The 11,063-nt window shown below is 34.2% G+C and overlaps 2 protein-coding genes across 4 annotated transcripts; both read right to left on the bottom strand.

The window, feature by feature from the left end:
• Positions 1 to 1,603: 1,603 nt before the first annotated feature.
• Positions 1,604 to 8,144, bottom strand: LOC132704525 (glutamate receptor U1). Its single transcript, XM_060674555.1, has 7 exons — positions 7,891 to 8,144; positions 7,689 to 7,771; positions 7,402 to 7,584; positions 5,681 to 6,011; positions 4,280 to 4,518; positions 2,946 to 3,181; positions 1,604 to 2,163 (listed from the first exon to the last, which is right to left on the bottom strand). The coding sequence occupies exons 1-7, from the start codon at positions 7,955 to 7,957 to the stop codon at positions 1,680 to 1,682; spliced, it is 1,623 nt and encodes a 540-aa protein (XP_060530538.1). The 5' UTR covers positions 7,958 to 8,144; the 3' UTR covers positions 1,604 to 1,679.
• A 1,061-nt stretch (positions 8,145 to 9,205) lies between these two features.
• Positions 9,206 to 11,063, bottom strand: LOC132704527 (BOS complex subunit TMEM147). 3 transcript variants are annotated; one of them, XM_060674561.1, is made up of 5 exons: positions 10,873 to 11,063; positions 10,070 to 10,575; positions 9,879 to 10,011; positions 9,704 to 9,826; positions 9,206 to 9,652 (listed from the first exon to the last, which is right to left on the bottom strand). In XM_060674561.1, exons 2-5 carry the CDS (start codon positions 10,144 to 10,146, stop codon positions 9,302 to 9,304), a joined length of 684 nt encoding a protein of 227 aa, XP_060530544.1. In that variant the 5' UTR covers positions 10,147 to 10,575; positions 10,873 to 11,063; the 3' UTR covers positions 9,206 to 9,301. The 3 variants fall into 3 exon arrangements, with proteins under 3 accessions (XP_060530544.1, XP_060530545.1, XP_060530543.1); XM_060674562.1 differs by lacking the exon at positions 10,873 to 11,063 and having other exon boundaries at positions 9,206 to 9,432; positions 9,486 to 9,652; positions 10,070 to 10,620; XM_060674560.1 differs by lacking the exon at positions 10,873 to 11,063 and having other exon boundaries at positions 10,070 to 10,613.

Below are 11,063 nucleotides of genomic sequence, written 5' to 3'. Positions count from 1 at the left end.
TGAATAATGCGATTCGTTTTTATAAATGTAACGAAACGTAAGACAGGCGCCATTCCTGGCACACGTCCAGTTTAATAAAAAAGCTCTAACGAACGTACCCCACTGACCAATAATATTACAATAGGACTCGTTTCGTGATATCAATCTAATGCACGCGCATGTTCAAGTGGTTACAAAACAGACGAAAGTATTTTTATTTTTAAATGATTACTTTATCTGAACAACAGGGTCAACGTTGAATATTTCAATCAAATTTCCATTTTCCATTTCCATTTCCATTTCAATATTGACCAAGGTGGATGCTGAGAGACCACTAATACATAGGCTAAGCACTCAAGCTGCATCCTACTCTATCAAGTCCTCTTTCTCTTTTATAAATCGTAGCACCTTCTCGCGATGTGTGCCGAATGTTTATTGGTCGCAGACAAGACCAGGCCCAGCCCGTATAACATTATATATTATAAAATGACGCTTTCTAATGCAAGAGCGGAAAGTAATTATCGGCTTATAACACCTTGTTACACAAATATGCAATTTGTTCAATGCAGCTTTAAATAGTTATAAATTAAATATATTTCAATAATAAATATTATTTTATTATTTTCTATGTCAAATACTAGCTGTTATGATAATTGTCAATAACTAATTGAATGAAAAGACTGTTGCTAAGTGTATTTAGTGTAATTACATCCCCCTTAATTTCAGCTTAATAAATATTAGGGTAACCAAAACATTTTTAACTTTTCCTGGTTTTTCTTTAACTAGTAACGGCACTATGTTTATTGTTTTGGTTAGTTAGAAAACTAGTTTATCTATTTACTATTGTCCACAGTTTCTCCATAATAATAGTGAAATTATATCCCGCTTTATTTCTATTTTATTCAGTATTGTGTTTAGAGTAGGAGTAATAAAAACAAGTTAGAATAGTAGTTTCATTTATGTACCACTGCTCACAGTTTCTCCAATATCATCACACGAGTTACGGGGATCCCAATTATTTTATTATTAGTATTGTGCTACGCTTTATTGCTTTAATTCTTTTGAAAATAGTCAAAGAAAATTTCATGATTTACTTTAGGTTATCGTTTACGTAAAAACGCGCCATTGTCACTATTTTTTGAATTCTGAAAAAGTGCTAGATGGTCGAGTGTCATTTTTTTGAAATAGGATTAGCTAGAAGGCGATTACAGTTGATGTTAGCATGATGCATCTGCAAAACATTGTCATAATTGGTTTGAAATGAATTCTGAATGCTCAGTATCATATTTTTAGAGTTCTGTAACCTACCGTTTCAAACTTTTATGGCACTGCCTTCATCTGCTGTTACTAGACAGTTATTTAACCTCACTTATCATCGATTTAGAAAGGTAAAGAGTACAAGATCATCTCATTCGAAAACTTGATGTGATAACTTGCATTTTTTTTCCAATTGAACCCTATTTTTTCTATCAATATTTATTCTTGTTGAGCCTAGTTAACACTCAAAATATTTATACGGCATTCTTTATATTACAATATAATATAAAATTTCATTGTTGCAGTAATAATTTCGTAATTAATTACTAGAAAAAGAGCAATTAAAACAACGCAGACAATTCAGAGCACAACGTTATATTACGCAAAAACAACATCCCACTAACTATACAATCGTAAACGAGTAAAACACGCTCTAAAAAAATTTATTTGGTAAACTGAAACAGGAAAATCGAAGTTTTGTAGGGAACGAGGCTCCCTTTGCTTCCAATGATTCCGGGCGTCATTGAGAAAGCTTGCTTTTTGTTGACGCCGTTGTTCTCGTACCAGTAATTGTTGGCATAGTTGTCATTGAACAACGTATGATAGGATGGAGGGGGCGAAACCCATTTTGTCTCCAAGCCGTTGCCTTTTGGAAAATGGCCGGTGATTTTTTCTGGCCGTTGATGGCCGTCCTTGGGATCTCGACAGCAACATCCGTTGCGCTTGTAACTGTGGACGGCAAATTCCAAAGCGAAAGTGATCGTCGCTACTATCAAACCACCGCCGACGATATTGTACGTCATTGTCAGATCAGAATTTCTGAGGCGACGCTCTTTATTTCCGAGATTCAGCGGACATATCACCGTGTCTGGCAGGAACTCTTTTTCTTTGAACTCGATTATACCGGATTCGATCAGGTATTGAATGCTGCAATTAAAAATTCCCATTTTAGAAAAACGAAGCGGCACATGAAGTGGTTTCGTTACAAAAATGTCCACAGTCGTTTTTTGCCGATATTATATTAAACAAATATATAATATACAGGGTGTTCCATTAAAATCAGAAAATTAATAGTGTCTTGTTTTATACGTCACTTGGAAAAAATCTAGGCTACTAACCCTACATTTTGTTTTCTTGTTTACCTTGATATCTCTAAAAACAAAAACGTTACAGCCAATTAAAATGTTATAAAGTTAAATTGAACGCACGGTACAAATTGGTAGTAATTTGAGTGTATTTCTAAACAAGATGGAGGCATTTGGTATATTGCCGAAAACTTTGTTATTTATGAAAAATAAAAATTCAGATAGCATTGTCTGGATTTTTTTTGTGTTAAACGCAATGATGTGCTCAGATTTGTTATATAATTCGTGCATATAGCTATCAATGTCAATTAAAACCATCACGAAGAGCAACATTAAAAATAATTTAACTAACAGGTAATCAAAAAGTAACTTAAATTGAAAATATGAACTCCAAAAGAATTTTAAATTAAATTGGTAAATTATTTTATCTACTCCTTTCTCTAAAACACCCAATTTTACACCAATCAAGTGTCACTTTAATAGCAAAAAAGCTACGACGATTTTTTAAAAGTGCCGCCCACCTTGTACTGCATATCTAGGTAAATAATTATAAATGTAAAACATTTTTGTTTTTGTGAACCCTTATTTGTTAAAATAAATGTAGAAAAAGGCAAAAATACTCACGTAATATCAAACAAATCGAAATATTTGAAGGTTGGCGAGAAAGCAAACGCTCTGGGTAAAGTGGTAATCGGGAAAGTGGTCACGACGTAGGTACACCTCTGCGTTTCCTGAACCCCTTCCTTAGTTTTTTCTTTGTAATCGTCATACATTATATAATCCAAAACCGTTTTCTCTCGAATATACATGAAATTTTTGGAAACGTAGCTATGAAGAATATCTTTGTCGGTAGAATCGATCTGAAAATGTTTAAGCCTATTAGGCTTTTAAAAACATATTAAACCGTCAACTCCAGGTTCATAACGTTAACTCTTAAACTCTGTGACATTGCCATGTAGGGGAAAGGGAGGCATAACGGACCCTGCAGGTAAAACGGTCCGTTAAAAAAGTTGTTAACATCAAATTTTCCTGAACGGAATAAGCTTCGGAGAGTTAGCCACAAGCCGACAAGAGTGAACTACGAAACTTTAACAAGGTAGCTATATTTGTATTCCTGTACTTTTTACCTCTATAATAAGGTGCGGAAATACTATTACAGTCTCAGCAAGATATTAGCTTCAAACTATATTATATTAGTTTGAAGTTCTATGTTGACATAATCTCCAGATCGGCACGTTTTCTAGAATATAGCAAAAATGAAAAACGGTTCGGGCAAAATGGACCACTTCCCCTCCCGTTTTACTTAAACAACTTCTTTTAATTAAAGCTTTTAATATTTTCAGATGTTAGTCGCTATAAAAGATAGACCGAGAGGCAAAAATCGTTAGAAAGGCTTCTGAAAATTATAATGTACCTAAAACAATACTAAAACGTCGCTTGCAGCTTTACAATGAATACAATCAACAATCAACCAACAATATTGGGACAGCAACAGCGAAGAATATGGGGAGATTTGAGAAAGGAAGTGTTTTCTGCGCACGGAAAAAATATGGAGACTAGGATCTTCGCAGAACGAAATAAGTACCAGGTTGGCCGGTAGATATTGGTTTGAGAGAGGCCACCTCAGCTGCAAGGGCTGCAGGATTTAATTGGGTTTCTGTTAGTAGTCTCTTTTCGCTTTTAGCTGAAGCAATTGATAAGTAGAAACTAACACCAGATAGAATATATAACGTGGACGAGAGACAGGCCAATTAGCTCTGAAGAAGCCAACAGGATGATTGGCGAAACGTCAGCAATTTCGACTAAACAAAAACCGACGCAGGAGGAATCCAGAAGTTTTGTAAAAAGCATTACAGTAGCCTGTGGTAGTTTCTTTGAAAAATACACTATTCTCTGTTACGGAATTAATTTCTAATGGACTATCATTTAAGCACATATAATATGCAAAGCAAAATTACCTGAAATTTAGGAGGTCCGATTAGTTCTTGCAAGATACCCTGTTGATCGTTCATGAAGGTAATAATTCCGTTTCCCCGATTTGTTACCCACTGATACCGCTTTTTTACTATGTCCTCCGGTTTGTTGATGGGTAGCGTGAACTTGGAAAGCGTCAAAAAGGCCGTCAAATTGGCGGTATAGAAGGCGGTCAAAATTGTGATGAAGATCCACCAAGTCGAAAATAACAGCCTCGAAGAATCTATACCATATTTATGTAAGTAAGATAGGCAAAAGAGAAAAATATTCAATCAAAAAGCGACAGGTTCCAATTAGTACATCTACCACTCGACAATTCGATTTGTTGTCTTAAATTAGCTGAATAAGATTGACTGACCAATATTTTATAAAATTATGATATTCTATAGTCATGTAGGTTAAACATTACCAAGAAAAATTTAAACATTTTGCTATTTTGAGATTCTTACTTCCGGTTGCACGGATATAGCCACCATTATGATTGTTGTGTGATGGTTTAAAAATTGGAAAGAGTATACTGTGTGGTGGTGATGTGCGGAGCCAATTGTCGGAGACGAAGTCGGTGAAGGAGCGCGGAGTGGCCAGATCAAACTACCCAATATAATATACTTGTCTATCGCCAGTTCCTTTTTGGGGGACGAACTGTGTTGACGTGCTATTTGATTGTTTTGTTGGATTTCGATCTACTGGACGAGAGTTGGTACGACCGGTCCATGCAATTTGTATTTTTGTTTTTCAAGTATAGTAATACACTCCATCAGTATAGTATAGTGAGCGTATTGTTTTCGAGGCTTTTGAACCCGGTGTGCTTCGGTAGAAACACATCCATCACAGTTCAAACGTTCTTTTAATTTTACTGGTACCCTGCCCTGTAAGTATCAATTTTGGTGATATTTGATGTTAATATATTAGAATAAAAATGACGGTAATACCGAAATTGACTTTAGCTTCTTTGTAGAAAGTACTTTTTTGATAATAATTAATGCTATCTAATCGACAACCGTCTCATTTTCTAAAATACTTCCTCTTTATTTTAAAAATTGGCTCAACATCGGATAAGGTTGTCTATTTTTCATTTTCGAAATATACATTTCGAGCAAAATTTCTTGCCCTTGCAAGTAACCGGTTTATTCAGTGTGTGGTTCATTTCATATTTTCTGGCGAAAATGTTAAGTAAATTTTATAAATCGGAAGTATAGTCTAAAAGTTTAAATAATTTAAAATCATTCAAAAACTCATAACGTGATGTATGATAACTAACGTATATACCCAAGACATCTTGTTTCGTTGATAGTCAATTAGGATCAAAATGTAATCCGTGTTAATTTAAGTTAATTTTCTTATATCCAGTGAATAGATAATTTAAATATGCATCATTAGCATACCTGATTTCGGGTTCAGCGTGGAACCCTGCTTTAACAATGCCCCATACACGAACCACATACAAGCGGGCAAAGAAAATTCCGCGTCCCTGTCGTCTTCACACATTTTGACCCTGATGAACACCACCAGGTACAAAATCGGGCCAACAATCAGTAGCGAGATAATAATTAGGGTCCAAACGGAAGCGGTAAACGGAGCTAACAATCCAGAACCAGTGGCAGACTCTTTAGGCCTTAACATCAGGACTACCCACTCGGCAGTATCCAAACTACGCGAGTATCGTATTGTTTCGTTGTAGGTCATGGGAAGGAACGTGGCGGCGACATCTGCTTCCTAAAAATGACCCAAGTTGTGGTCTTTTAGTTTGCATTTATTCCACCAAATATTTACGGCTATCAGATCCCTATTAGTTTTATGCAAAGAAGTGTAAAATATAAAAACATACAAATCTGAACAGATCACAAGATATCAGTTTGCAATTTTAACTACTTCTACAGACTTCTACACATGATACTATCAACAATTTTAATACATTTAAAAATGTTCATCATCAAGGCGTTCTTACGATTAAGATGACGGTATAAGAAGTGGAAGCAGACTTTGAAGCAAAACTAAAAGTACTTTTGGGTTATTCAGGGTTAGTCATCTAAGTATTGCTGACTCGCCCTTTATTTCTATGCTTAGGAAGAATCAGGATTAGGATATATCACATAAATATTTCTTTTAAAAATCTTGTTAATTAGTACCAAGTCAAGTTGTAAAATCGCATTGGAGATTTTACAACTTGCTTTGCTTTGCTTGCTGGTTATTTTGTCATTTTGTTTATTTTCAATGAAAACTTTAAGGTACTGTCTAATCAAAATTATACTACTATAGCCCAAGTCGGTAGCATAGGCATTTCAAATGGAAGAAAGCGGCACAGCGTTGCCAAGAATCGTATGGCAGGCCCAGAGTCGGTTCAGCCCAAAAGATGCCTATGTTAGGCAGATAGACAATATCAGTTTAAATACATATAAAGCAACGTATTAAATTGATTACTCGTATAATGATTAGAATAATATGTTTTAAATTTGTTTGTATAATAGGTAATAAAAGCTCAATATTTAAGGGCTTTAGATTACTTTAGTGACGTAGTTATAAGTGAACTGAGCAAGACCGTCAAAATGGCTTATAAAACTCGCCAATATAGAATTTATCTTTTATTTTATGTTCGGTTTCTTACCATTAACATGGAATTCAAAAAATTCAAACAAAGGCAAGTGCTCAGCGGCCTACGTTTCTTTCTGTTGCATGCACGATATGCAAGAGTCTTTAATTCCCAATTTATCTAACAGTGGACAAAAAATGTTTTAATGGATAACATTTAATATCATTCCGGTAAATTTAGGTATCCAGTGACCTCACGGAAAAATTAATCTCCAAGACAATGTGGATCAACTTGATATTGACGTCTAATTTCGTGACACCCTGTATTGGTATTAGGGAATAAATGTCTACTCTAACTATACTCTACTTAAATATTGCAATAAAAACTGTGATGAAAAATGAACCCACTGTTTATTTAGTGTAACATAAAATTTACTTCTGGAGTTTTTCAAACATGAAAAAAAAACGCAAATGAAGCACTGACAACTTTTGACGTCTTGGACATTCAATGAAAATGTAGGGGGTGAAAATTCGCGGAAAACAAGCAACGAAATAGGAATCGTAGCATTAGACTTACTCCATTTAAAAGCATATTCTTAATGCCCTTTTCATGGGAATTTTCATAGAAAACATTGTCGTCCGGTACTACCACAGTATAGTTGAATTTGTATTCATTTTGCAATATCTCGATGATATCGAAAGCCACTCCTTTTCCCACGATACTCCCATTAATTATTTCGTAGCCACTTAAATGACCATTCTGAAAATCAAAAGTTGCAGTCAAACGCATGATAACGTAAAACATGCGGAAGAAATGTTATCAATTTTTCAATTTCCCTATTTGGACAAGCGGATTTTACTTACCATCAGCGTTGTAATTCGCAAATTCTCGTGCTTTAATTGATCGGCCAGTAAAAAGTAACGGTCTTTTCTAATAGAGTATTTCTCTAAAAGTTAAAAAAGTTGTTTCTCCAAAAAGCGTTTAAAATACAAAATGCCTAATATTATTAGGCTGCGAAAATACTACAATTTGTTTAAATTTAGAATTATGAATAAAATAACTAACCCAGATTGTCATCGGTACAAGTGGCGTTCAAACATAAAGCAGAAACAATCAATTCCATCAGTCCCATTGCAATGATTTTGCAATTTTTTACTTAAGCATTTTATTTTTACCTCTAGCCTTGATTTACTCTGTTATTTTCACTCTCGAACGTTTGTCAAAAATACCAAGGTGCAGCGCAATTTTAGACGAAACTATCATCTTAGGTCAAGTGTGTACACGCGCGGGCGGAAAAGAAGATGGACAAGTGTCCGGTTTTTGTTAGACGTCGCCATGGTATCTACATGACACCTTCTATTGCAACATTAATAATTTCTGATAATTTATGGATGTCACTCTACCCCATATGTGTGCTTGTTTTTCTTTCATATAATGTCAAAATGAATCGCCGTAACGCTCGATTTTGTTCGATCAGAAAATGTTTATTTTTGTCCATTCTTGACTTTATTAATATTTGCCCAAATCATGCTACTGTTAACTTAGTTTAATTGTCATATTACATAGCATTTTAAAAAAATGCTTATAACAAAAACGTTTAATTAAATTAAAAGTCATTTTGTTCGAAGTTAGTAGTATGCTTACTTATTTTCTTTTGTCTATTGTAGTTTTAAATGAGATTGCTTTGATCAATAAATGTAAATTACAGGTATTTTTCGCCCACAAATACCTATGACCTACTTTTTTCATCAAAAGTGAAACAAAATTCGATTTACTAACTTCTCAATCTCCTCATTCGGTAATGCTAAATATCATATATAACAAAACTGGAGGTACGTTTTAGTGTAGTTGTGTGTTTGGCGATATTCTTTTTTATTTAGATACATTATCCGCAGAATGCTCTCAACTATCGAACAGGGATTGTATAAAACATTACATCGCGAAGTGTGAAGAATCTGCAACCACATAAATCGCTTCTAACAGTAATAAAATTATTGACACTATAATCGTAAACGTGTCAAGCGCTAAAGCATTTTTTACATAATCCTCCTTAATCTTCAATAATATCTAAATCCCTATTACAATTGGATGTTATTATTATCATACAAACAAGATTTAAGATCTTCAGCATGAAGATATAAGATATAGTGTGAAGAGATAGGATTCATAAATTTCAAGAGACTTTAAGAAGTTTTTAGAAGTCATCATTAACAATTTAACTTTATTCAATCATAAAAAAGAAAATCCCATTTTAAAATAAATTGGGTGCCAATTTCTCTATAAAATTGGCCGAAGGACGCAGATCCCAAAACCAAAATAAACTGCATCAAGAGGATAGATAGGTAGATAGAATGTAGAGGAGTTCCAATAAAACCAATACTTCCACTTTTAAGAAATAATTTAATTAATCCCTTGTTAATAACAATCAGTTAATATTGACATATATCTATTAAATAAATACTACAAATTATACTATCTAGAAAATATTTGTGATCTGCCCTAAATTAACATAAATTATTAATGTAGCCACGCCATGAACCAAAGTGTAAAAAATTTTGAGCAACAGTGATCTCCAAATGCTTATATGGAAATGTTGCACCAATGAATCTATAAAGAGGAGTTTGTAACAACTCAATATCAGCAAAAAAGACACCACATGCTTTAATCTTTTATTTAGGTCATGCCTGGACCAGAGCCAAATTAGAGCCGCTGTTGCGATATGCTGAATCAAAGCAATGTTCGATTCGAGACACTTGAGTATATAGATCCAGTCAAATTCAATTCCTCTAGCTCCAACCCACAAAAGAAGGGCACGGCTTAGGATAACCTAAACAGCAGAAAAAGTTAGCTTTATGTCCAATTTCACAAATAAAATTACCTCTGCAGTGGCCCACCCTACTGCCGCTGTTAAAATTTTGTTATGTCCTTTTGTGGGAATTCCATTTAAGACATAGTACAGACCTACTAAATCGGTTAAACCAACCGAATATTTCAAAAATTCCTGAAACACGACCATTAGGCAAAAAAGTGTAAACAGATATAAGCAAATGTACTCCTATCCAGTCATTGTCCATATCTGAAACAGTGTCTGGAAAAAATGTGGCCAAAATCAACATCTGCGTCAATTGAGTAAACATATAGACTACGCCCGCATAAACACATTTCCAAAACGCTCCGTAGTCGGATCTATAAAAGCAGTAAAGGTGGAAAACTCGATGTTGACAACACTTAATAATCTACTTACAAACCTGATCGTTTATAAGTTAAATAATATGGCATATAAATTATTGCGATGCAATTCCCAAAGTGATACAAAGTCATAATTATGGATTACTGATGAGTTTTCGTTTGCTAGAAAAGGCAAATTAATCAAAACTAAAAATTTTGTAGGTTAGAACAAAAACCATTTCTTCTTCCCGAATTTCTAGGCTAATTCGTCAAAATAAAAAGGCTCCAACAAAAAAGAAGATCCATTCACGGCTAAATTTAAGAAAAAAACGGCGGGAAAGCAATTGTTATTATGGGCACATTCAGCGGACATTTTCGGTCTGAAACATTCTCCTCGGCGGTACAACTGGCATTTAAATACGACGCATCAATTCCTTTTTGCTGTTCTCATTCGAAGTGCCAATAAAAATGGTCACCGCTCGGAAGGCGTTGTAAAAGTAGCATTCAGGTGACTTGTTGAGAACACTTCTAGATTTTATGTGTGCACTGTTCCACGCGCTCTATATTTCTGCAGGGAATCACCTAATAAATAAATCCCTATTTTAACCGAGTACGTGTAGGTATCAAAAGACTGGCGTTGTTTACCATACCAGTATAAAAAGCATAAAATATATCGCTAGGTAATTAGGGAATTGGGTCAAATAGAAATTTTCGAGCAATGATCAGATAAGATTAATATATATTTATTCTAAAAATATACCAAAATATAATTTCCACCATATTAAATTAACATTTAACATTTAAATTAAACAAAAGCTTGTGTGCGATGCTTAATTAGTTGTTGCTATGTGAATTTTTGGTAAGGAATTGAATACATACGAAACTTGCGGATGGAAAGAGATTCTCAAATTTCAATGTGGAAGCAACGGGTGTTTTGACCGCTAATTCACTGATCTGGAAATTATATCGGGCTAACTTTTGAGCGTGTATCAATTTCACAACAATCTGTTTATTTATTAACCGAACCACGAAGATTTATTCGCTTTTTAAATATGTAACAAATTAAATAC

This window comes from Cylas formicarius, unplaced genomic scaffold (assembly GCF_029955315.1).
Source record: "Cylas formicarius isolate icCylForm1 unplaced genomic scaffold, icCylForm1.1 PGA_scaffold_7__23_contigs__length_41026272, whole genome shotgun sequence".
Lineage (NCBI taxonomy): Eukaryota > Metazoa > Arthropoda > Insecta > Coleoptera > Brentidae > Cylas > Cylas formicarius.
This window is presented reverse-complemented; position numbering and strand designations above follow the sequence as displayed.